The 27,408-nt window shown below is 44.1% G+C and overlaps 1 protein-coding gene across 1 annotated transcript in view; it reads right to left on the bottom strand.

Annotated features, from left to right (window-relative positions):
- Positions 1–781: 781 nt before the first annotated feature.
- Positions 782–27,408, bottom strand: part of COL26A1 (collagen type XXVI alpha 1 chain) — a 180,410-nt gene continuing 153,783 nt past the window's right edge. The window contains exons 8-17 of the mRNA XM_026861666.1: positions 25,869–25,913; positions 22,583–22,699; positions 21,244–21,396; positions 15,335–15,427; positions 13,771–13,832; positions 11,327–11,389; positions 7,854–7,898; positions 6,427–6,471; positions 5,316–5,400; positions 782–1,937 (exon numbers count right to left, since the gene is read on the bottom strand). Of these exons, the coding sequence (XP_026717467.1) occupies positions 1,765–1,937; positions 5,316–5,400; positions 6,427–6,471; positions 7,854–7,898; positions 11,327–11,389; positions 13,771–13,832; positions 15,335–15,427; positions 21,244–21,396; positions 22,583–22,699; positions 25,869–25,913 (881 nt within the window). The 3' untranslated portion in view covers positions 782–1,764. The remainder of the gene's footprint in view (positions 1,938–5,315; positions 5,401–6,426; positions 6,472–7,853; positions 7,899–11,326; positions 11,390–13,770; positions 13,833–15,334; positions 15,428–21,243; positions 21,397–22,582; positions 22,700–25,868; positions 25,914–27,408) is intronic.

The raw sequence follows: 27,408 nt of genomic DNA on the forward strand, positions 1-27,408 counted from the left end.
TGCGGAGGATTCAAAAGCACGGCAAGTAAATGCATTTACTGCAGCCTCCAAGCCAGCTTAAACCAAGGCTGCTTATTATTTAGCTGTACAGCAGTAAAAAGCTTCTGTATGAGGGCAAGTTTCCCTGGTGCTTGCTGAGCATCAGTTTACACCATTTTACATGTTTCGAGAGGAATGGTTGGATTTCTAAAGAACAGGGCCAGATGAAGACAGATAGTGAATTCAGTCATCCTGAAGTAGCCTGTGATCTGCTCATTTCTGAAAATATCCTGCCCTTCAGACGAAAGATTTGGATGTTCTGATGTCTCTGTAGGTCTACCATGTTTACAATGTATACAGACAGCTGTATCTTGCACTAGGAAACTGATAGAATGTCACCAATTTACCTGACATGCCATAAAATGACAAACACAAACTCAGTTGGCTTCCTTTCATCCTGGGCTGAATTTTAAAATTGTCAGAACAGGGGGAAGGGAAGAATTTTCTTTAAAAAAAATTAAGTACCATCAGTTCTGTTGCTTAGTCTCACCCTTTCTAACAAAAATCACTGTCTACATTAATGACATCAACTTGTCCCATTTGGTTTGCACAGCAGGTGTAGTGAGTCATTTGTCACTGAAGGGCAGGTTCAACTTCTTAACCCTGGAGCTGGGACTTCCCCCAAACGGCAAGTTATTGCAAGAAGTAAAATGACTTTGTATTTAACTCCCAGTGCAAGATACACCCTTGACAAAACTCTAATTCCTTAGGTAGTGATTATCCTACACTGTCTGCAGATTCAAATGGCAAGGATTTACTGACAAAATAAAAAAAAAATAAAAAAGCAAACAAAAAAAAACAGTGTAAAAACATTTTTCCTTATTGATGTAGGATTAAGAAACTATTGCAAAATATCCTTTTCCATTAATAGTTATTGCTACTACTTAAATTAATTATCTCTGGATGTATGCACAAGCTGAACGCAATATGGGAAAATTCTTGCACAATTCCATCATATCTCATACAAACGGCTCTATATTTTCATAGTAACACATAGAATCTCAATGAATATAGATAGAAAGTTAATATTGCCATGAACATTTGCATCAAAAGTCCTTGCTTAACCAACCATTAATAGAAATAATGCCACTCACATACAGTTAGCAACACGAAAAGCCAAGATTTTGATGCTAAATTCCAAGAGTAACCTGAATTGTCTGAGTAACAGTTTTAAATGTTCTTTGAATTTTCCAATTTGTTCTTTGCTTAAAAGAAATCCTTGCAGATGAGAATGCTTTAATGGCCTATGAAAGTGGCATCTTCACCTGGAAGTCAGCATGACACCACCACGTGAAATAAAAGCAGATGTCATCAACTATGCCAATGGACAAGGCTAAGGCTTGGCTCTGAGTCTAGATGGGACTGATTACCTCAGCTAGTTAAGCAGTGCTTTAACTGAGTAACTTTCAAGGGCAGTGAGGAAACAAGGGGAGGATTAAACTCTAGAGACACCATCAGGAGGTGTCATTTCTGTAGACAGCTTCTGAGGATACCTGCCATCTGGTATTCCAAAGGCAAAACAACAAAATCAAGAAAAATGTTCATAGGACCCTCTCTGAGCTATGGCTAAGACATCCCCTGCAATAAGGGCGTAGTATTGGCCAGGCAAGGAAACCCAACTGCCAAAACTGCAGCCTCCTACCCACTTCATTTGCACTCTGCAATTAAGCACTGGGATACTGTATCTTTAACTGGTGAAAGGCACGGAGAACACACAGAACGCTCCTACTTCATCCGATTGCTTCTCCTTTTGGCTTCACTGTCATCCAGCAGTGAAGAGAGGATCTGGTAGGCCTGTGGCTGCTGGGGTCCTCCACGTTTGATCTTGATGCTGGTTCGCAGAGGGGAGCCCGGGATCACATCTTGTCCAGAGCCTGGCTCAATGGAAGATAAAGAGTCTGTAAGGAGAGAAAGTCACGGGAGAGCTCTATTTAAAAGGGGAGGCTAAGGAAAGTGTAAATGGGCCCTTCTGAATGATACCTCTTCTGGAAGAAGTGTCATCCCTCGTGTTGTCTTTCCATGCAGCAAGCAACTGTGGCACTTACACGTTTGCTGCTGTCACACTACTCCTATATTAGGTCTTTTCCCTCTGCGCTGTCTAAACTCTTTGGGGTAGGTACTCTGACTGCGTGTGGCTCAGTAGGTCCTGTTCCCATTTGTAATTCCATTTATAAAGCGCTGTTCTTTTATTGATCATAAATTTCCTTGGGCTATAGCTGCTACTCAGCATTGCCCACAGATTCCTGTTATTGAAGGATGAGGCCAAGTGGTCACTGGGAAGTGATGCTCCTGAGGGTTTAAGTTCCATTTCACTCCTTGTAAAGGAGGACATTCTGAGGCACTGAAAAAAGTGAACAAAAGGATTGATCCGCCCTAGGCTACTGCCAAATTAGCAATAAAGCTGGGAATAAATATTAGCTGTCCATTCTCCCAGCATGCCTCGTGGTAACACACACCTCCTCTTTCTACAGCATCCTGCCCTATGAAGCTAAATATACATTTGACCATGGCCCCTCTTCTGTTTTCCCAGCAGTCAGCAACAGACGCTGATAACTCGATGCTGCCTCATCATTTTTAATGCCCTAGTTTCCTCTTCCTTTTGCCGTCAGAGATGGACATTTGCTTGTTTCCCTGCCAAGAGCACAACCTCACAAAGCCAGACACCCAGACTTAGTTTGATCCCACGAGGCAGCATTTGTTTCAAATGAGCATTTGACTGCTGGAGGATTTGTACTGCGCTTGCTGGAGGTAAACAGGGCTGGGCTGCCCTCAGCACTCCGCTGGGCTAGAGAACCTCAAACTGCCCCTCCACCCCAGAGAATAAGTTTGTTTGCTGGTATGTTTTGCCTTGTTGCTTGGGTGGCTGTGGTTTTGGAAACCGCACCGATTGGGAAGTTTCTTGGGAAAATGAGAGCATGCGCTTGGCATTTCTGCGTGGGTCTTAAAAGCTGGGCTGAGTTGGGCTGCCCAGGAACCTGTGGTAAAATCCTTAACACCTACAGTGGGAATATGACTAGCTAGTTGGTGCTGGGTAATTTAAACCTGTGTGGTGCCTTTCAGTGCAGGGAGGTCTGTGCTCAAGGATATTCTGTTTTGTTATTTTACGTCTTTTTCTGTCTTTTTTTTTTTTTTTTTTAACCATATACACATAAAGGGATGAACATAATTGTACAAGGAAAAAAAAAAAAAGTCTTAATTTCCAAGTTCTCTTTCTAAACAGTATTGTTGTAGGGCCTAAAATATGTCTTAAGTTAAAGAGTGGAACTATCTCAAAAGCAGAGAGTGAAAACAAAATTATCCATACTGTTATTTAATAAAAAAGAAACTATTTATATAAAATCATACAATGTAGGTGTTTAAAGATGGCCTTAACTATACTTTACAATTAAAACCCATCCATTTTTGCCAATGCAGTTACACTGGCATAAAAGTATACATGGGTATAAATAACTTGCCTCCATCGCAAGCAAAAACAGAAAATACATTTGTCAGTAAAAATGGTTTGCCAAAATGACCATTTCAAAATAACAGCAGCACATGCCTTGTTGGTGCTGTGATGCCAAACAGACAGTGTATAAAATAGATAAATCAGGCAGTTCTGCAGAGGTAAAGCTTCATGAATTCTTCCAGTGTCTATATAGGCTTCCTGAAGAGCTGACATTTTCCTTTATACTAGTATAAATGAAGGTACCAAGTAAAAGATTGAGGGCCAGGCCCTGGGTCCTGTAAATACACTGCTCTGTGCTTATGGACCGGGTTCCCCTTCCCCTCTTGCCTAGAGAACATACAAGCTGGGCATGGATTGCTGCCCGGGTAAGGTAGTGGGCATCTTCCTGGTACCTCCACCATCTCAAAGCAAAGAAGCACAAAAACATCTCTTCCTGCCCTTGGTGTATAAAATCCAATGAAAGGATGAAGCAAACTAGGATTAATGCAGAGGTAAGGTCAGGGTGACTGTGGTTAAATCATGAGTTTGTGATTCATGATTTCCCGAAAAGCTTAAACTGTTGCTGCCTATTGCTTCTGGAAATAGTCCTTTGGGCCTCTAAAAGACACATGTCCATTGAACAGTGAAGAGCAGTTCTGAGACCCAAGTCAGATCAGCCAGATACCAGAGCATCGTGTACTGAACCTGTCTAGGCCTTTAAGTGCTGAGCAGCATTTTCATTTTAGCGCTCTGCTGGCTCCAGAAGGAGCTTGTGGGCTCTCCAAGCATGCTGCCTTTAAGTCACATACATGCACTTTAAGCCACTTGCTTAGGAACTGCTGGACGTTTTATCTCTTTAGCATTTTCATAGGCTAAATTAACATCCAAAGGCCACTTCATAATAAAAGTGAATGTCACTCTGAAGGAGGGTGTGAGCAGCTCGCTTTACAGGTGAGGTCAGGAATGAGGTGCCATGTGTGAAGGAGAAAATACGAAAGAAAAGTGCTGTGGGACTTGGTTTAAAAATGCTCATCTTAGTGTCAAGGCTGGGACAGTAAATCTAAACAACATTTTGACTCTACTGTGTTTCTGAAAGGGGATAAATTGGCACAGCAGCTTTTGGCAGCTGTGAGAGAATTGATCCTTGAGTACCCCCAAGGGAGAAGTCTGATCTGTGGTGGTTGCACAAGCCCATACTCTGGTTAAGGGAAGAAAACACTCATTAAGAGACGATGCCACACTCTGTACCAGTGATGTTTAATAGCCTCAACAGAAAACTTAACATCTATCTGAACAAAGAACACATGAGACTTTCTTTAAATATGACTGTGAAAATAGGTTTTATGTAAGTTATAATCATCAGACATTCAGGGATCACTGGTTTTCAGGGTAATGTGTGGCACTGTTTGGGCTTTCTCTGTAAAATACAGTTCTACACAAGGCAAGGGCCTCGGTGGTGTTAAAATCACTTGGAAGACCCTGTTAACAGGATGAAATGATCTGGCCCAGAGACGTGAACAAGCAGCTCCCTGGGAAGCTGGTAGATGATCTGCACCGCATGGCTTGAGCTGCTGCTTGTGACCTGGCTTTCTGAATTGTAATAAAAATTATTGTGGGGGTCATTTCACCTGCTACTGTAAAGCCAGAGTAACCAGTGCAGTTGGTGGAGTTCTAGGTTCTCAACAGTTCTAAGCATCCTTTAAGTCATGCTGGGTACCTAATTTTGGAAACCCAGCTTAAACAGATACTAGACAGCGAGTTCAGGAGACTGGGAGGATGTTTAACCATCAAGCAGCTGCCTGAACAGAGCCCCCAGCTGTCTAGAAAAGAAAACCTTAGCGACGCTTACCATGAATTCCTATCATGTGCTCAAGAATTAATACCCTCTCAGCTAAGATCTTCAGAGCTTCTCGAAGTTGTTGAACACCTTCCCCCTGCAAGAAGGAAAAGAAAATCAACATTGGTATATGTTGCAGAATAGGCTTCTTGTTCATAATGTTGCCTCCATAATGCCAGACTATGCAGTGTGAATGTTTCAAATGAAAAGATGTAAAAGGTGAGATAAGCTCCAAGGGTTAAGTGGAAATGCAGGAGAAATACCTATTTAAAGAAAAACTCCTCAGTTATACCCCATGTTTGCAGAGCTTCTGACCCAAAGCCAAACCTTTCCATTTGGTTCCTGCTTCTGCAGTGGGCCAAACCCAGGGTGTATATTCCTGTCAAACCTTTATAATGTGCAGCTTATGTTAACAACTATGCTGAACTACCTGGAGAACAGGTTTCACTCTCATCTGACATTTACTCTGAACATCAGGGAGTTACCTGGGCTCACTCTTTTTTTGGCACACCGGGAAACCATCTAGCTGCTCCTTATATAAGCTGGAACAGTGGCGTGCAAGCCCATCCTGGTGGGCTTCACGCTGCCTCTCACATTGCTCCTACCTGGGTCACGAGCTGCCTGAAGCCTTGTCCAGATACTTTCGACTCCACTCAGGCTGCAGTTTGTTGCCCTTATTGCCTTAGATATGAGCTTCAAGGGACAGATGTTCGTAAGTATTTTAGGGTGGGAGAGCAGAGATGTGAGAACTCCAACTCTCTCTCGGCACATGAAGTTTAATCTCTTCTGGGAATCTGTGCCTGGGCTTGTGGGAGGGACAGCGGGGGAGTAATTCCCTGCCATGTAGCAGCTCTGTGTGGCAGAACAACCGCTGGGGACTGAGGAGGTATTCAGAGAGCATAGTGAGAAGGGCAGCTGACAACGTGGCCAAGGAAACCTCAAAACCCAGGATTTCTAGCATGTATTGAGATCAAACCCAAGGTTCAAATCATCTCTTACTCTGCACTTTTAACTGTGGACAGGACCCTTGCCCTCCTCAAAGCAGCCTTTCAAAGGGAATATGGTTGAAGCACAGTAAAGAGACAAAAATGAAAGTAAACCAATAGTAGAAATACATGCTTACATCAGCACCTTTGTCACCTTCCTCACCCTTCTTGCCTGGTTCACCCTAAAACAGACAAGAAAGAGAAATTTGTTTTCATGTGACTGAGGACCCTGTCCAGGATTATTTTCATCCCTTCCCTCTAAAGGTACAAATTAAAGGCAGAAGTGTTTCACCAGCAGAAAACAAACTGACTCTCTGGCACTTCATGCCACAGGCCAAAGTGCTCTTGTGAGCTCTGGCCTGGTTCCCATCAGCTTCCCAGGAGGTCATCACCACCAGGAGTGGCCCAGCTTCAGGAGAGGCTGGCTGCCATGACCTGGGCCCACAGCAAGACAATATACATCTCATGAAGATCTCAACGAGCAATGCTTTTATCTCACACCAAGATAAAACTACTGTTCCCTTCCCCAAAAGGTGCACATGTTCATTATTTAGAACATAAAATCCTACATTCTTCTCTCATTAATTAGTCACATCACTTTCTGCCTCTGAAGATGCTCATTAAGCTTTTCTTGAACAAAGACCCCAATGTGCTGCAAACATTGGTCTGATGTTCCCCCCTAACCAGGAAGTTCATGCATTTCTCAAAGGACAGATGACATGGAGAGATTAAACCACAAGCTAAACACAAAACAAGGAAAAGGGTTAACAAACTGCTGAATTAAATAGAGTGGAAATGCCTGGGCTCCTCAAAACTTGTTGGACATCCCTGAGATACTTGCAAAGGAGAGGTGGGTATGGGAGGAAGGACTGAAGAAAAGGTTGTGAGAACTACAAAATGATGAGGTGGAATTAAGAAAGAGAATGAGAAACCTCCCAAAGGATCTTGGACCTGTCTTGATGCTGCCAGCCAAAGAAACCCACTTGCTCCACTAGCTTGCTCTCAGCCAGCCTTCATCTCCATGGGTTTGTTTGCACCCTAGCCATATGTTCCACTGCAGACATCTCCTGTGTTCAGGTATTGCCAAGAAATCATCTGGAGACATCTCTTAATCTCACTAAAGGGCTTCCAGCTCAGCTTGGCAAACCGAAGTGCAAGAGGGAGTTGAGAGCAGCTGATGTACTTTGAGTTGTTTAACAGTGCCCACGTTTGGGCTCTGGGTGCCAGGAACCTCACGGGGCAGGGAGGGGGCTTCTGTCTGCCAAGGTTTGGCTAGAGGGGATCTGAAAGCAAAACACATCTCCTCTGCTGGTGTGACACCTTCCTGATCACAGCATCTCAGCACCATCCTTAACATGCAGGAAGACTATGTTTCATTTACAGAGGAATACGTTAAGGTGAGGCTGCCTATTGAACAAATGTCTAAGCTGGAGACAGTTGACCTAAGCATTGCATCTGAGAGAGCTGGTTGAACCAGCTGCAGTCCAGCTAGGTGGTATTTATGGCGCCAGGCAGGCACCAAACCCATCTGAGTCTTGCACACACCCGCAAGTACATCACTTACAGGAAATCCCTTAATGCCCCTCTCTCCAGTCAGACCTGCTTGCCCCTGTTGGAAATAAAGTAAGTGTCATTAGGAGATATTTTTCCATTTGACAAGAACATAGTGTAATTTTTACTAGTGGAATTAAGATGGCTTAAAACCTTACACTTGGGATAATATGAAAAATTTCCTTTCCCTTGACGTTATCACTTAGAGACAGCAAAGGGGGGTCATGGTTTTCTGTCAAGTATCAGCTCTAAATCCAATCACACTTTAGAGAAGTTTGGTTCAATACAGAGCTGCTCAGCTCAGTACCCTCACAGTAAGATGATTAGCAATTTTTTGAACTTTACAGCAGTCAGTTACATTATACCAGGAAGGAATTTGGCTGGAGATTTGTTTCTTACAAAGATACCGCATTCTTCTCTCTAGTAAAACTGATGGGCTGATGCTGCCCCAGACAGCAAACAGAGCCCAGGACTCCCACAGAGCGCTGATTTAATCTGCCTCCTGCTTCACACACACATCCCTGCGTTAACCCCAACAGCCACTGATCAAAACACACGTACAATATTTTGGTTGGTTTGTTTCTTTTTCCTGCTGTGCTAATTTTCACATTGTTCTCAGTGGGGTTTTTTTTGTTCTTTTTTTTTTTTTTTTTTCAAACAGAAATATTTTGAAACGGTATGTGTTGATCTGGGGCAGAATGAAATGCCATTGAACTGAGCATTTTTTTCCCTCTGTTTTTCTCCACAGTGTTGGTTTCCCACCCTGAAGCACGCTGGGGCAGGACAGAATCCCTGACCAGAACAGCTATAGATTATTTAATGAAAAAGCAGGAGCTTGGGGAGAGGAGGCAAATTTAGAGGCATCTTTAGAAATCCTTTGATGAAACAGCCACATATTTAACCTGGCTCTTCTCCCCTGGACATACACAGAAACAAACCCCTCTTTTTTTCCCCAAAACCCCCTACCTAGCTGGCAGCAGCTTTTTGTAGTTTTTGACAAAAAGGGACATCTGCTTTGGTTTTCTGTCCATCAAACTGCTGCTTTGTATAAAACCAATGGGCCTTGGGCATCTACAAAACATCACTACGGAGAGCTGCCCAGTGCTCGGTGAGCAGCTAGACAGCATGAGACAAAGGCCTGTATCGACACGAATTGCGCTGGGAGGAAGCCCCAGTTTGTCAGGTGCTCTGAGCATCTTCAAAGGGAAATACTTGGATTCTGCACTGGAGGGAGCAAGGTCTGTGAAAAAGCACAGGCAAGAGGCAAATAACAGAGAGAAGACATAACAACGTACTCAAAATACATAAACAGACTGTTCTCTGTGTCCAGGAGGAACAGAAAGGATGTTATCAGCTTAAAGAGGATCAAAGGATATTTAGACTGGGTGTTAGAAACATCTTTCATCCTAGGCCTTCACTAGCTGTACCTCTGAAGACTGCCTGGAGATGATGTGCTGCATCCTCACTGGCACTGTTTAAGAATAAGATGAACAGAGGCTGATCGTGAGTGGCACACATAGATGTGCCATCCAGGGGATGTGCTCAGATTGCTTCAAGTCTCGTCTACATCTGTTCTCGCTGAGATTAAGCAGGGAGAATGTATAATAACATTTTCTTAAATCTCAATAGATATTGTAAACCCTCCTCTGCGTTTCTTTGCAGCTGCACAGCTCCTCCGCTCTGTGTAAAGCTAGCCCTAATTTGTATCCACCAAACCCAAAATTGCAGCATGTAGTTGTCAAAACCAGCATGCAAATCCATACTCACAAAAGACAAAAAGCACACAGATCATCCTACAGAAATTCTGCCAGAAAAAGCTATTGGCTTTGCTTTCCACACTAACAGAGGAAGGACAGGAAATAGAATTTATTTTTTTCTATTTAGCAAGACATTCTGATATTTGAAAATTTCATTTTTCCCAAACCTAGAAGGAGAGTTACTATTCTGAATATCTAACAAGGAGGGAACAAAACCGAAGTCTAAAGGATTTGTCTGTACTGAATCGACATAGTGCAACAAAGCTTTTGTTTCAAAGTAATATGGTCAACCACAAACTAAAGCAAAAAGTTAAATGAACCACTGAGAAAGAGCTCTTATCAGTTTCCTGTATGGAAACTTGACACTTTGCCATATATCATGCTTTTTTTTTCTTTTTAACTGAAAATTGACATTTAATGGTGATGAGCTGTAGTTGGTAACCTGTGCTGAAACCTTATCAGTTAAGGTTTTGCGCTCTATCAGAATTTTAAATTCTAGTCCCAGAAGTGCATCAGTCTCTAATCTACTAGTAGAGCCAATACATGCCCGAAGTGACTGATCTGCACAAGGAAACTGTTATTAAAACAAATTACTGAAAGTCACTTAAAATGGTGATTTCTTACATAACAACAAGCACCAAAAACATTGTGAAAAGATGCTCAGATAAAGCAGAGCTTTTTAAAAGCATATGTGCTGCATCCTCAGATATCTGCTGCTCCTTGATGTCAAGTTTCTCAGGAGACAATGAAACAAGCCACCTGGACTTGCTCTCCTTGCACGTGGTCTGGACAGAGGAACGTACTATACGTCTGTTGCTGGTTTTTCGCATGAATTTGGGAAGTCATCAAATTGGAGTGAACCAATCTGCATTTGTCTTTCTTGGCTCTCTCAGACATCCCTCTGTCTTTTGGATTGGAAGAATGAGCAGAAATGAAGAAGAGGAAATGCTGTCAGATGGGGCAAGCATGTCATCTACAGCCACTACGTGGAGGTGGTGACCTCCACATTCACCTCCATCCATGTGACGGTAGAGGTGGCATTTGGAAGAAAAGGGCACGTGTTTCCTACAGCTGTGGCTGTGTCAATGCTGAACAGAGGAGCTGAAGGCCCAAATGGCACTTTGAAACCCTTCCTGGTGCAGACCAGGAATCTGACACATTTAAATCCTTGTTAGATTTTTCTCTGGTATTTCCTAAACTTCACCAGTTTGGAAATAATGTTCAAAAAGCCCTTCGATCTATGTTTAGTTATTAGTGTTTGACAACCCATCAAGGACTGAAGTATATCACATAAACATATGAAGAACTTCATTTCAATATTCTAAATATATTAAGAACATCATTTGACCTGGGGAATGGCTTTGGTTCAGGAAAAGTCTGATGAGCTTTTACTGCCTTATTGCCACAGAAGGAAAGGTTCAGTTTGACCACCCAAAACACTCCACACTAAAGAGCTTTGGTTGGCAGAAAAAAGTTGGTCTCCACAAGCCTTTACATACCATGTATTTGCTACCTGGATCTCTTTAGGGAACACCAGACTTTGCAAGCAATTCAACCCTTTATCTGTACAGTAAACCATCATCTTGATTCTTGTAGAAGACTGAGAAACTCTACATTTAAAATGGTCCATGGCTATAGTCCCACAGAAATTGAAAGACCTATGCTGTATATAATTTCTGAGGCATCACCCCAGATGTTGCTGGGAATCTCTGTGTAGGTAAAACCTTACTCTCTCTCCTCGGTCTCCTTTGGAGCCTTTTGGCCCGGGTTGTCCTGGAGAGCCTGGTAAGCCCTAGAAGAGATGCAGAACAAGAAGGAATTAATTTCTACTGCGCATCCTTTGTGTAGGTGTAGTGAATACATTTCCCAGTGATCCTCTGATCCTGAAAACCTCATACACCCATTAAGGAATTGGGCTGGATTCTCTTTTATCCTCAAGCAATAACAATGGAAGCTCTGTTTGCAGGTATTCTGAGACCTATGGTTTCTGCATATCCCACTATTTGGGTCTTTTAAAGCACTGCAGGCTACTGATGTAACATTTTTTAAGGGCTTGGTATGACAGGATAGTTCTTGTTCTCAGTTACCAAGTAGAAATTAATACACAGATAGTATGGTTAACTTAAAAATCCCCACTACTTTCCCTCTCTTCATAATTGCCTCAGTGGGTGGCATGAGTAAGCATACATACCTGAAAATTAATTGGATTGTGCAGTGGAAATTATTTTGAAGCTATTCACTCACCCTAATAAACAATTTTCAAATTAAACCCAATCTCTACTAATAATTTTGCTCCCTGGGTTGAATAAGTCACCAATGGATAAGAAGGGCACAGTTTCCAGATTTCCACTAATGGAACTGCCTTGCAGAAATCAATCCAAATTCTTAACTTATCCACCCAGTGAAGCCACAGCTATAAACCAGACAGGTAGAGAATTATATTGTTTCTTTATATTCAGCATGTCATCTCCCCATGACCATATGCAAGATGCTGCTTCCACCTCAAGTGACTTGCACATCACCTTATGACAGCAGCAAATGAGACTACTGCTCCACTCCAGACCACTGGTGAATAACAACAGCCTGAGAACCCCCCATCTCTCAGCATCCAGAGAAATAAGCTTTCGAGGCATAGCTGCAAGGAGCCTGAGCGTCTGGTTAAATGGCCCGACAAGATTGGGCATTAGTGTTTTAAGGGTCTAAGGGAGGACTACTCTCCCATTTCGGCTGGGAGGCAGCACCATTAACATGTTGCTCCTTGCCTGCAGTCAGCCCCACCAGTCACCACCAAGCCTCCAGCTTGGCTACATCTCTCCCTGGCCCACAAACTCAAACTCAGGCCGGGTTTAGGAGGTTAACTAGGGCTGCCAGATGACGTAGGGCACCAGCCAGACTTGGCCCCATGTCAAACATGCAGCACGAACAAAGTTTAAGTGTCCATAAGCATCCTTTGCTCTTGACAGCTCTCAACAGTAACTTTCAGTGCATGATTACATGGGGACACTCAAGATCACTCAATCCCACAAAATGTGTTGTAAAAAAAAAAAAAAAAAAAGATTTATAATGTGTGCTGAATGTGAAAAAGCCAGACGCTCCTACAGAATCTATTTATGAATTGTGAATTGCCTTATATTTAATCACGTTAAACTGCATCTGTCATTTTGCTGCCAAATTTCCCACTGTGCTCATATCTATCTGGAGTTTCTCATCGTTCTCCAGAGCATTCACTAATTGAAATGATTCTACTACACTGGCAAACTTTCACTAACCTGCTGTCTATTGCTTCTTCAAACTGATTAATAAATACATTCTAAAAATCTCCTTTCTCTAATTTCTAGCAATTCAAATCTCTTCTTTATCTGCATCTAAGTTACATCCCTCTGGTAAGTTACTTAATGCTTCTCTCTGTGCTCTTCAGCCACTTTTATCTCTTTAATCATGCCAGATTCCTTTGAAATATTTGATGTTACTGGTTTACCTCCACATTAAGCAATACTCTTCCCAAAACTCGAGTCCCTTTGTATCAACCAACCACAATTTTGAGTAGTTTAGCAGTTCACTATTCATCATGACTTCACTTCTTCCCATTTAACCAGCTTTTTCCATTCATGTGAGTACTTTGCCCTTCTCCTATCATAGATTATTTTCAGTGAGTTTATCACACTCCATTATTACTTCCCTGCTCCACAATTTTTATATCGATAAATAATCAAAATGATGGGAATTTGTGGTATTTTTCTTGAATAGAAGGTGTGTTTCTCAAAAGCTAAACTTAACAAATTCACTTTGGTGAATTGGTGAATTCCCATTGATGCATTTTTGTTCTTTTTATGTGTTCCACAGGAAAGGCAGTATTTTTCTATCACTGTGTTAGTAAAGCCCATGTCAAATCCTTTGCATCAATTCAGGCCACAGTGTAGTGTTTTGACACAGCAACGGCAAGATGTGTTGTTATGATTAAGGGAAAAGCTGGAAAGTGCAACCTGCAACCATTTCAACCTCTCAGCACGATTCAGATTGAAAAAAAAAGGTATTAAAATCACAGAATTTAATGGGGAACAAAACATCAGATCTAAGACTTATAAACTACTCTCTCTCTTTGTGCAATGAGAAGCTGTTTCACACTCAACCCCCGACTCTGCCGCTCAGCCCCAAAGCACTAAAGCTCCTTACTTGTGATCCAGGGACTCCAATAGGTCCTGGTGGCCCTTTTGGTCCTGATGCGCCTGGTGGCCCTGGTGGGAGTCATCATTTGAGACAATTTTAAGGAGACTTAGAAGGAAAGACCCTAAATTCCAAATGCATGCACTTCCTTGCATTGCTCTGCTTAGTCTGTCAATGGGTAGGAGCTGTTCATCGATCACAGGACTACAGCATAAGCACTTCATCACACACTGGATTATTGGATACCCACATCCTGATATAGTATATCCCTATGCCCTAGGGAAGGTGTTAGAGCTCTAGGAGAAAAAACCCAGTGAAAATAGGCAGGAAGGATGTCAGTAACATGCTGCATTTCCACTGTTTAAAATGACAACTTTTGAGAAAACTTAAATGCATCCATGAAACAGCTACATCAGTGCAAGATACTACAGTCACTGTTTCTGAAACAGAGACTGGGAGGTGGCAAGGGAAGTCCAGAAGCCTGCTACAGTCTGTCTCTCTCGTGTTGTCAGAAATTGATGATGAACATGAAGGAGACAGGGTTTGGACATAGCCAGCATGAGAGGCTGACTGCAGCAAAGCAGAGAGAGTACTCTCTTCTTCTTTGCTCACTCCAGGGGCAATAAATTCTTTTAAAGTCTGTAGCACAGAAGAACCTGCTTCTAGGACGAGTTAAACACTGTCTAAACAGGTCAACTTGTCTAACACAGTCACTTAACAGATTCATTAATTTTGGAAAAATAATTATATCTCAACAGTAGCTGTTAAATTATATGTGCAAATGGGAGACAGGATGTTTGCTTAGTCTGAATTTAGCAATACTCTCTCTGCTGTAGTTGTCACAACCTTGAGATGAAACAATGTGGACATTATACACAAACTACAGCTGAATCAGCCCCAATCATTGACGCACCATACAAATACTTAAGTCAAAGAATAAAGGAGTTGAAGGATAAATTAAAGGCCATCATAATGCAAGGAAAAGCCTTTTCTGCAAGTAATGGGAGTTCACTCCTAAATATGCATCATACAGGGAAATGATGATGTTTGCAGCAATACTATCACTTAAGCCACCCATCAGCACAGAGAAAAAAAAAGATTTGCCACTGGATTTTGACCCCGGAGTCCGGTTTCAGTTATACTGGTGAAAATCTGGAATAGCTCAAACCAGCTCCAAACTCTGCAAAGCCTGCATACACATCCCAGAGCAGCTGCCCAGATCCTGCTCAGTGGAGCTCTACAGCAACAGGAGAGGATCGCAGCAATGGTGGGAACAACTCTGCTCTCATAAAAGAATTCACTGGACAACCCATTCCTAAAGACAATCCTCAATTATTCCCTTCTCAAGATGTGGTCTGCCAAGGGTAAAACAATCTGTTACTATGAACAGATAAGAAATCTGGTTACTTCTTGCCACCCTCCCCTCTCCTGGACCCACTGCTTTACTGCCCTTCCAATGAGCACCGCTTGCTTTCCCTGCAGGCATCCCATGGACCACTCCGGTCTCCATCAGAAATTTATTTTGCTCGTCTTCCCCATCATTACGGGATTGCAGCTCAACTGGGTTAATTACCTGGTGGCCCAACCGGGCCGGGGGCTCCCCGTGGTCCTGGCAGGCCAGCCATGATGGTGTCTATGACGGTGGAGGCCAGCTGGGGTTCTCCATCTGTGTTAAAGAGCAGAGCAGTTAGTATCCCTGCAGCAAGAGCCGCCCGGTCCCGGCAGGCAGGACTTCTCTCCAAAATCCTTTGGCGCCTGTTGCTGGCCAAAGGCAGGCAGTGCTTCAGGATGCAAAATTTGGGCTATTGGAGCAATTTCCCTTTGCTCTCTCAGGGCACAGGCTGCATCCCCCAGACCTGCAAAGCCGCTCATTCCACCTCTGATAACCCCAGAGAAGTCCCTTCTGTCAAAAAATCCGTGTTCCTGCCCACCTGTATAACCCTACCTTTGAATGCCAAAGTGGATTAAGAGTAGCTCTGCACTGTACAGACAAGAGTACGGTGACTGAGTACAACTGACCCCAAATTTGCCATCTCCAAGATACATCTGGCTTCTGGCTACCTGAGAAATCAAACATGGAGCTGGAGCTCCCCGCCTCAGTCGGTGACTGCTGAGCCAGTCTGGCAGTCTTGCATATCCCCACCAACCCAGCAAGCTGCCCTGCCATCGAGGTGGTGGTGGGAGGTATCTCGAGGTCTGAGGATGCAGGAAAGCCCGGGGAGAGGGTGTGCCCTGCCCCCTCCACATACTCAGAAAACTCACTTGCCATTTAGGATTATTTCAGGTGTTCAGCTGGCCAGCTTGGGCAGGTCCACTGAGTTCTGGGAAACAGATGGAAATGGGAGTGGAGCAGGGAGGGGGAAGGCATTAGCAGGAATTGGAGGAATTTTGTGCTTTTGCACATCTTTCTCAGTCTTCTCCTGTTAGGAATAAGAATCAGCATCCTGTAGCTGCCCCCATCTTCCCTCACACTTGAGCCAATAGGCTTACCACTCCAGCTGGTGACTGAATAGAAAAAACAGAACTACATACAAAAAAGCAACCCTTACTATTTAATGCAATTCCAAAACCCTACTAGTAGTCTGGGGAGGTACCTCTATGGCAGAATCTTTCAGCTGAGCATCCCACAATGCTATTTGACAGTTGTGGAAACCTAGGGGAATCACAAAGCATGGAAGGGAACCCCCATGTCCTGATGCTAAGATTTGCAATCTGCTGTCCTGACCGGTGCTATAGGACCAACTGCATATTTCTTATTGTATTCAACCTGGATGAAGGCGTCAGCTCCTGGTCTTTGGGATAATAAACCCTTCGAAAAGTCCACATTTTCCATAGCTGGAAGCCACCATGCAGGAATAATGTCCACCTCCTCCTGCCCATGACCTCAAACTTACTTGTTTCCTTTCACCCATTCCTTTAACTCATCACAGTGGAATTCAGGGGAACCTTTTGCAGGTGTATAAGACTGTAAATGTCTCACTGCTATATTGATGCAAATATCAAGTGACACTAGGAGGATCAGAAGGGTGTTTGTTTACTTTGCAGAGTCCAGCCCAAAGGACATATGGTGAAATCTCCAGAAATGTTAGCAGACACATCATGAAGCCTTTTCAACTTCTGGAGTGTTGGCAATGATAGAGAGGACTTTCAAGCTAGTTGTTTGAAAGAAGTTCCTAGGGAAAACTGTGAGAACTCTTTAACTGCCAAGGATGACAGTATATCTCTGCAATGCCTTCCTGGCAGCAGAACAGCACAAGATCTAACCCAGATCCCTCTGAGAACCAAATTTCATGCCTAAAGCCTGAATACAAACAGGTATTTCTTTGACTATTGTTTCTAACCCCCACTATCTTCCCTCCTTCACAGCCCTGAAACAAAAACTGAGACTGTTTTCATGTTCAGAAGGAAAGGTACCCAAGTGAAGTGTGTAATTCAATTACTTTGAGTATTATTTGACCATGTCAAAATCCATCACAGCTTGAGAGTAAGATGAAATTGGGAAATGAGCATCAGATGGCAGTGAAGGTATTAACAATCTCAGAGCCTTTTGTTTTTATAGAACAAGTGGTCAACAAAATCAAATGCATATCCACTGAGAAAGAGAGAGGATGGGTTGCGAACAACCAGGATTTAATGACTGCTGGAGGTAAGCCAGAGATAAAGATTTGGGTTAGAAAACATTCCATCTAAATGGTACATTATTATGATGACAGAGTTACCCCCACAAATCCACCTATCCTGACATTTGACTCAAGGTTATTTATGAAAGGTGGTGCCATAATTGTGACATGGAAGAGACCTCTGCTCAACAGCCCTTGAGCTCAGTAGCTCCTGATTTGGCCTCTGCAGCGTAGCGGTATGGACATGCAGGGAATCTGGAGTGGCTCCTTCCTCAGCTGCCTGGCCAGGCAAAACTCACATCAGGGTTTCCCTCCAGGATGAGCTCTGAATGAAACGTTCTGTGAATGAAATGGGACTGAAGTGTGTTAAAACACAACCCTCACATTTTTTAAGGGACTCTCTCCATATTCCCATAAAGCAGCAGGAAGAACTCATATCTCCTTATAAACTCCCTTCTTATAAGCAGGGGGACATTCTGGGGCTCACTGCAGCTGGAGGTTGTTACAGCAGCCACAAAATAACTCCAGCAACAAACAGTAGCAGGAACCTCCCCTTCTCAGCCATCTCCTGCACTGATACAGGGCTGGGTTTTTAAAGAACAAGTGGTCAACAAAATCAAATGCATATCCACTGAGAAAGAGAGAGGATGGGTTGCAAACAACCAGGATTTAATGACTGCTGGAGGTAAGCCAGGGATAAAGATTTGGGTTAGAAAACATTCCATCTAAATGGTACACTAGGGCTCAAGGGCTGGATTTTGTTTCAGTGCTTCTGGATACACCAAAGCAGAAGGTAGACAATTGTCTGCCTCATTTAAGAAAATCGTGATACACAATTTGCTCCGGGAGCTTTCCAACTCCTAGCCAAGCTAAGAGGAAGAACACAACCCGTTTCACCTGGGTAGATATGAGCACCTACGTTCTCTGGAAGAGCGCACAAACATCCTGCAAAGGGTAAACCTGAAAAGCACAGAAATGCCCTGAACAAGGCAGTGAAACTTGCCCAGCCAGGGTGGCAAGGCATCTCAGAGGCACAGGCATAAACAGCTTTGAAAGCAGTCCGTACGGTTTCCTAAATCAAATCCTTTCTCCTTCCCCTTCACTTCCTCTGCTCTGCTCTCCCTTCCTCAGGAAGGGCCACACCTGGCAGCAGGCATGGGGATGTCACTTCACAAATCTCTGTTCTATGCTCTTTTTCACCAACGGCACACTGGGCACACAGGCGAGTCTGCTGTGCCTCGGTTTCCCCTTGCTCTCCCCGCAAAATAGGTTAATGTTATCTCATGTGTCCTTCGCAGATTGAAATCTTAGAGATGTAAGAAAACACAGCCCTCAACAGAGGAAAGCTGAAGTCTTTTCTCTTTTCCCTAAAAACTGTCTCAGCTTTATCATGAGAAATAGGAGTGAGCTGTCTCTAGACCACATACCTGATTTTTAAGTGACAGAGAAAGCAAGAGATCCTTGTAGCAGCAGCCTCAGCAGTGGAGTATGGCAGTTTAGTTTCTGGCCTATGTCTAGTGTTTCTAGGGGATAAATTCCCCCATTATAGGCTTGATTTGTTGAGACAGGATGGAAATGAAGTAATCCTGTCTTAATTTCTTTCTGCTACCTGATCTGGAGGGAGACAACTGGGACCAATTTCTTTACCACAGCACAGTGAAACTGTGAGAAAATATTTTTCTCCCTATTTTTGGCTTCTGCCTGCTGATAAACATTGCCAACAGGAACTTGTTGCGATGAATAAAGGCACATGCATTAACCACGTTCAGGCGGAACCAAACACTGTACTCCTAACAATAATCTGATACAGTGTTCTCACATCTCTGGGGGTGCACATGCCCATTACCAGGAATATGCTTCCCTCTGCTGTCAGCAGCTGGAATCTTGTGTTTATCGTTTTCAGATGTGCTCCATTCAAAATAAATAAATAAAATTTAAAAAAACCCCTAAACCTCTACCAAGACATTACAAGGCGCTTTTATTGGTTGTAGAGGATCAGCTTTCCACCAACCTGTGGTAGGCAAAATCAATCAATATATAAGCAAAATGGTCAGTTTTGTGAAAGAATAGTCTTGATATTGCCGTAACTTTATCATGACCACATAGATAACTCATGCAGTGAGACTTGTATTAAGAAAAAATTTTTAAATGAGAAAAATTGTCAGAGTTTTGGGCTACTCCTGCAAGAAAATCCACCACGGATGCAGGGGAGAAGTACAGGGCTGCCCCAAATGAGCACCCTTTACCCATGGTTCTCAAGTCCGTGTGGGAGCCTGTTGCAGGCTTTATGCAGATATTTATTCACTCATTTATCTGCTCCCCATTTTGGGACAATACAGAGTTCACCCTTCTCACACATCAGCTGGGAAGGCCATGTAATCCATGCCTTTATACACTTGTTAATTTATCCACCACTTTGCAAGAAAAGAGTTTAATTTAAAGGATGGTTAGAGGGAGGGGGAAGCAGCAGTACCCAAACCATCCTTAAGCATTCTTTGGAAAAAAAGGCTGAATGCAGAATGGCACCATTTGGTGCGATCCTGTAAGGCAATGAGGTGACTGTAATGCTAAACTTCCTTGTGAATGCAGCAGCTCCATCTACATTTTGTGAAAACCTTACTACTGAACCACAATTAATTCCATCCTGCCCTTACGGTCTAAGTAACTGAATGTGGAATTGAGCTGTTAAAAGTCTTCCCAAATTAAAAATACATCTGTTCACTTTTGGGAAAAGGAGTGTGGAGAGTGGAGTGGGTGGAAGGGAGAGTTCTAGAAAACTTTCAGACACAGGGAGACCTACTAATCCTTGGCTGTAACTAATACAACTGAGCTTTGAAGCTGGACAGGAGCAGAAGAGCTGGGGAAGAGGCACAGCTGAAGTTTGGGGGAGTGGAGATGGGAGACCCGACAGAGCTGAGGCTCCAGGAGTTTATGAGCCAAGAGGAGATACAGCTGAGCTCTGTTCTATCATTATTAGGTGCCAGCTACACAAGACTGGACCGGAAAAATCAAGGCCAAATCTGAGAGCACTCAGATAAAAGTGCATGATGTGCCTTTCCTAGAGAGGCTTTTCCTGCCATGCACAGCACAAATCAAATACATATATTTTTAAATCACGTAGGCTCAAAGAAACCCTGACCCTCCAGATACAGGGAGGGTATAAATCACAGTCTTGGTCCAGGCTTTCAAGTCCATAATTCTGTGTTTTGCATGGATGTGGGATAATGTTGATGCATAAGAAACGCAGGTGGAAGACACATCTGCGGGGGCAGGAAAAGAGACGCATTTAACAGATGTTCTTGTTATATAATTTCAGAGTTGCAAACCTTTGGTACTTACTCTTTTCTGAGCAACCCTGAGCACTGTAACACTGCAACAGCAGCTCCAAGAGGTCTCTCAACAGCGCAGTTTCGTTGCACCAGCACCTAATCAGCCAGACTGATGTATTTCTCTACCCACTTGTCTCTCATGTGATGCTACCCGAGCTGTGTCATTTCAGCTGCTACTCACAAGGGAAGCTTGAAGGACACGAAGTTGCCTTCTCAAAGCTATGATGAACCCAGAAAACCAGGCACAGGGAGCAACCATCAATCCCCCAAACCCTGTTCTCACTGATGGTTTTAGAAGACCAGTGACTTAATTCCTCCTCTTTAGAGAAGTGAACCCCTCTAGCTTCTAAGTCTTACATGTTTCATCTTGAACAAGAACTTCTAAAAGACCCCCACAATGGAGGCAGATTGTCTATCTGCTCCCAGGGAAGGCAGGACCCTGGCAGGGAGGTGGGAGGAAGAGCTGAGGTGCTCTGTGCCTGCCCACTCTGCTGAGGTACCAGGAAAAAATGGGAACTGAGGATGAAACTTACTTTCTTTTTCAGCTGTAGGCTGGAGTGAGTAGAGGACCCCTTGCTGGAAGGTAAGAGGGAGGCTTGGGGTGGCTGGTGGCCCTGGAGGACCCGGGGGACCCGGGATCCCGGTTTCTCCTGGAAGTCCTCTTGGTCCTTGAGGTCCCAACAGCCCTGTGCAGAGGCAGGAGAAGATGTGTTAGTGCATTTGAAGATGTGCTAATGATACTACCATGTAAAAAGACAATAAGAAGACAAGGGAACTCTGCCCTGAACTGTAACTGGGAATTAGGGGCATGGGGGGAAATAGGAACAGCTTCCCAGTTTTCCATGATTTGCCTTTAACATCTTCCTCTGCAAAGCAGATAGCCTTACTTGGCTCAAAGGTGCTGCGAAGCTTAATTCCTGGATGAGTAAAATCTCCCCCTCCCTGAGGCTGAGCAAGAAACTAAAGGTAGCAAAACGGGGAATCAAGCACCGGTCTCTCTCTTCCCCTCCACATACACCTGTGTGTCACTTTACTGCCAGGAAAGCACAGAAAGAGCCACGGAAACGCCATCAGTCCAGGAGCAGATCAATCCCGCTTCCTGTGGGGCTGGGAGGCTTTCACTGCAAACTAAGAAACCAAAAGGCAGACACATCCTTGGCCAGACTTTAGCCGCTGACGGTTTGCCAGAAAATGCCAAAAAGTGTTCAGGGCCACTCTCTCATTTAAGGTACACTCCGAGTTTCAAATCTTTCCTGAGCTCAGATTTATAAGGTACAGCCTTTTAGACACACACAAAGCACAGAGCCTGAGGTCTGGCACCTATTGTGCAGTATTGCTTTCATCAAAAGATTTAGGAACATTTTGGGGATGAAGAAAGCTCAGGAATGGACTGTACTCTGACAGAACAGCCTCATAATCTTTTCCCTTAACATACAAAAGCATCGTTAGTTTGACATCCTGGCATCCAACAGCTCGACACAAACGGTAGAGAAAAAAGGGGAGTTAAAACAGGCACACAGCAAGACGGTTAAAAGGGAAGACTTTTATCTAAAGGCTGACGGATCAGACACTGGTTTTTACAGCTCCCGAGCAGGATGGGGAGACATGATCCTGCTCTGCAGCTTTGCAGGACAAGCTCTCTCCAGCTCCACGGGAAATCCCAGGGACTGGCATTGCTCGTGCAGGCAGTTGCCCCCTCTGAGAGTTGCTGGCTGATTCCAATGCCCAGGGGACTCCCTGGAATGGATTCAACACCAGCTGGAGATGCTCAACTTCGTGTGTGTGCAGCCTTCTACGATCTGTTACCACAAACAGCTTGTATAAAGTGAAATATCTCCTATTGTGGTAGCACTGTCCTCCTCCAGCACTTACCTGGTGGCCCCGCCGGGCCCCTCTCACCAGGTTGTCCCTTCTCTCCTTTCGGCCCTGGTGGTCCTGGAAGACCAGTTGGTCCAACTGGGCCTGGAGGACCAACCTGTCCTGGCAGCCCTGAAAACATTCAGAAAGGAAATTAGTTGGAGGTTAGGACACTGCTGAGGTCAGAATGTCTTTAGCAACCTAGAAACCAGGAGAGAGGGACTCAAAGATGCCAGGGGAGAAATGCAGCTTTGCACAGACAGGGTGGTTCTGGTGGCAAGAGCTGGCTGCTATGCAGGACAGAAGAGACAGACTGGGCCTTGCTTCTCCTCTTCTTCCTCTAATCTTTAAAGAAAGCATGTCCCCACACACAAGGCCTGCCTCAAAAAGTCAGTAGGACGTGTACCTCCAGCTGGGACCTGCCGGTGAAAGCTAACGTGAGCCTGCACTGTCCCCTTCCCAAGGTCTGGCTGGTCCCTCAAGCACTCCTGCACTAGCTTTGTCCAGATACACGTGTCAGCTCTGGGGTAGTCCCAGTGTATCAAAATACACAAAAGCAAAAGCAAATCAAACCCTGTCTCTCACTTCCTCTGGCTGATACATCCATCCCACCCAGAGATTCCACATCAAAGATGTTTCCCTGTTTTCTCCTGTTTTCATTCATCTAACAAGCTTATCATGCTGTGCACAAGCATTTTTCATCCTAAACTGAAATTAATGCACCCACACTTTTGAAGTAACTAGCTGTTGCTAATTTATACCGATGAATAGGGTGCTGAGCAAATCCATCTGGAAATACCAGTAACACAATAATTACAGCCCAGCAAGATTCTTCTTGGCACGTCCACTCAGCCCCCCAGTAAACCTATGAAAGGTTCAGGCAGCGTTTATAATCTGAAAGTGACTATTTCTGATGACAGTAAATAAAATCTTAATGTTGTTTTCTGTAGACTATCAAAGTAATAACAACACTTGAAAATTGTACAGTATTTTTCAGAAAAACACCATGAAACTCTGGCTCATAAAAGTAGCAGCTGCTTTGGGAAAGTACAGTGAAACACTGTACGAACGTCAGTGAAGCCTTTAATACCGTACAGAGGTGGGTGAGTTTGTCTACTCAGATTAAGTGGTTAATGGTTACAATAAAGGCATTAACTGTCAGACCCAAGAGAGTCAGTTGGAGGTTCCTGGTTTCGGGGCTACCAAAGGGCTTTGAGTATTTGAAAGCAGTGTCAGATGCAAGCTACAAAGCCAGAAGAAGATCTGAGTAGAGAGTTCAGTGCACTCGGGTTTAATCTGTATATTACATATGACCATAACCCAGCAGAGCACCGGTTAAGTTTTGATAAACTCTAAAGCTGTGTCCTTTCCTTTCCCTGGTATCAGAAGAGGTACCGGACCCTCCAAGAGCAGGGCCAGGAGAACCTCCTGCATGTAGGGGTGGAGAAGAACGGATATGAATGGAGGGAGAGAAGGAGAGAAAGGAACAAGCTGGCCAGCTAACACCCTCACAGCTGGTACCAAAGGGAACAGGGCTACATAATAAAAACCAAGGCCCACAGGATTTGCAGCTCTCACATTTGGATCTGGTTCCCACTCTAGGTGTGGGACAGACCACCTGGGGCACAAAACCTTGTCCCCCTAGACATTCATCCAAACTCTCTGTATTTCTCAGAACAAAGCAATAATTCCCCAATATTAGACCCCTCAAAAGCTTTCCCTTCTGTTCTTTTTTTTTACCATTCTGGAGAGATGTCCAAGTTATTTTTTTTCTTACAAAAATGAAATCTATCCATCTCTAATCCATAGTGAAACTGGGCAGACTGAAGAAATTAGATTTTTCAAAGGCTTTCTGTGGGCGTGTGTGCCTGTATTTTTGTTTTATTCAGTCATCAATAAAGATCTGATTTAATTTGAATATTGAACAAGGAATTAAGGTAAGGTTTTAATTCAGATCAGTTTGCTTACCCACAGGACACAAACTGCAAACTTCTCTGTGAATAGAGGGTCTCCTTTAACGGATCTCACCTGACTGGACGCTGTACTTGGCAAGCTCAGGCAGGTGATCAGGATCCCATTTAAGAGAGCAAGAGCATTTCTTCACAGCATTGCAAAGAGCTTCTCCCCTGTTACAAAAACCCCCAACAGACCTGAAACTTTATTGCAGCAAATTCTTTCCAGCATAGAGGGAAGAACAGCAGAAACACTGTTTCTCAAGCACAACACACTGTGCTGCTAAGCATGGGTCAAAACACTGCCTTGCTTATATAAATCAGCCTCAACCCTTCAGTTCAACCTTTATAACTCAATCCTGTGAGCTTCTGCAGACCAAGAGCAATCATTTGCTGCTAGCATCCTCAATCATGATGCTGCAACAGAGCTTTAAAGAAACTGGCACTTACTTCCCTGAAGGTGGAAAGTGCTAAAGGAAAGACTAGGAAAAGCAGCACTGAGTAATGTGTCAGGCAAGTGCTCATACTGGTGACAAATGGTGTTACCAGCATAAAAGAGACAAGTGCAAAAGGGAGAAGAAAGAGGGAAGGATTCAGGGAAAAGGGGAGAGGGAAATGAATAGGCCAAATCTTCAACTGGCATAAATCAGCTCTGCTACAGCGGCATTGCTTTCAGAGCTCTGAAGCCCATGGCAAGTATTTATCCTCCAAAAATATGAAAGAAATAAGCCATGAGAGGAAAAAAAAAAAAAAAGGCAAAAAAAAAAAAAGGCCAAGGGCCAAGGGTGAGTATTCTGCTGCTGGAGACCAAATCAGACATGCAGAGACCTGGATTTTCTTCCTGGCCCTGTCATTAACCTGCAACACACCATCTGTTCCCTTTCCTTCCCCAAGGATTTTTCTGTAGAGGAGCAGGGTATTCTCTGACTGTGTGGAGCTTAGCAAAATGATGCCCGGAACATTCCCAGCAGCTCTCAGTGCCCCTGGCAGGCAACACCAATAAGGTAACAATGGTGTTTTCTTCCATCACTCAGCACATGTCCTGCTCGCTCTGGCCATGTGTCCTCCGGTGAACTGCCTCTCCACAGGGCAGCGCTTTCCGCCCGTGTGCTGGCGGATCCAAACGTCTCACAGATGACAGAGCTGGCATTTCGCCTCTCTAACCAAGCAGCCCATGATCAGATAAAACCCAAAGAAGAAACCCAGCCTCTCTGTATCTGTGAGGCTCTGAATCACTGAGGACCCCTGGCCGCAGGACCCTTCGGCTTTTTGGGACAAACCATGTACAGGACTGGGCAGAGCAACAGTTTGTGCTTTGAAAGAGGAAAGAGCAGAAGCCACTGACTTACCCTGTGGTATCAGCTGCTCCTCTGTACCTCTGTGTCCTTTAGGCTCTAGTTAAGAGGGGTCAGGGTAAAAAAAAAAAAAAAAAAAAATTAGGTCTCTCGTTGCCAGCTGTTTCAACCAGAGTATATATATTTTCCTAATACTCAGTAAAATGTATCCTGTTGATTAACAAGCTGATCAGAAAGGCCAGCAGTGCAGCTGTCTCAACAGCTCTGATTGCTTTTAAATGATTGTCTATTCTCAGCCCTGTCACTCACAGAAAAAATAACTACCCTAATAAACAGTAGCGAGTTTTCCTGGACTTCAGCCTGGAGAGGTGTCAGCCAACCACGAGCTGTAAGGTCATCCAGCAACACTCTCACCATTCAAAGCATCTAGTCCGTATCAACCATCTTTGTGTCAGACACCAACATTCTGCTGTTAGTCTATCCAGCTGAGAAATTTGGTGGCATGCAAGTGAGGATACAGATTTGCTTTGGCTGAAAAAACTAGAAGCGGGACAAAGTAGGCAATATTTCACAAAAAAACTCCAGGGTCAAGGATGGGAGGGACAGAGTTTTAGCTTTCCGCAACCCAAACCACACAGGACACTCAGGGTTTTGACTTCCACCTACTCTGGTGACTCAATATCACACATGTTGAAAGATCTCCTGAGGTCTGAAATCTCTGTAAGTGAACCTGGGGCCAGCTCTGAGCAGTAAGTCCCAATACAGTGTTGAAATCATGAAAAATGGGCAGTCCCCTACCATCCCAAACCAACTGCATGAAATTCCCTACATTTCCCCAAAATCCATAGTGCATTTTTTTTTGGCTGGCTTTGAATTATAGATAGAAACTGGTGTGGACAGGGAAGGAAGCCAAATGTGGACCCAGATCCCACAGCTCCTTAGCAAAGCAAGTATTTGAAGCCCTCGGGGCTCGGGTGGGGGCTTGAGCTGGCAATCACATGTCAATAAGCAACTTAACTAATTACTTCTAATTGTTGAAAGACACTGTCCTGACCTGAAACGGTCCCGTGCATGCCTGATTCCCAGTTATTACACTAGAGTTGTCATTCCACACTAGGTTAAATAAATCTAGGCTAGAAAAATAAAGGGTAAGACCGAGCAAGGACTACACTAAGTAGCACACAGGCAGGGCTGTAACGCATGCAGCCGGCTGTGCGACAGCCTGGAAGTCTGGCTGACAAGACAGATTCACCTAAAGCTGAGACAACATCACCTGTTTATTGGAGGTGATCACTAGCCACGTCCTAGATTAACTGCAGGGGTGGAGGGTGCTGATACTGGACCACGGAGTCAGCCTGGTGCAAGCGCTATAGGAGATCTGTTCTCTTTGGCATCGCTGCCTGCGGGAGGGGCATTTGCTGCTCCTTGCTGAGCAAGAGGAGATTATCATGTGTACGGAGCCTCCGAGAAGAGAGGACTTTGAGAGGAAGGGACAGAGTCATCAGTACTTTTGCTGGACTGACTTTATTACAATGAAGTGCAGGTGCAGAGATACTGTGACAGCAAAAATAAATGACATGGAGAAGGCGGAATG

This window comes from Athene cunicularia (assembly GCF_003259725.1).
Source record: "Athene cunicularia isolate RWA chromosome 19 unlocalized genomic scaffold, athCun1 chr19_part1, whole genome shotgun sequence".
NCBI classification, from domain to species: domain Eukaryota; kingdom Metazoa; phylum Chordata; class Aves; order Strigiformes; family Strigidae; genus Athene; species Athene cunicularia.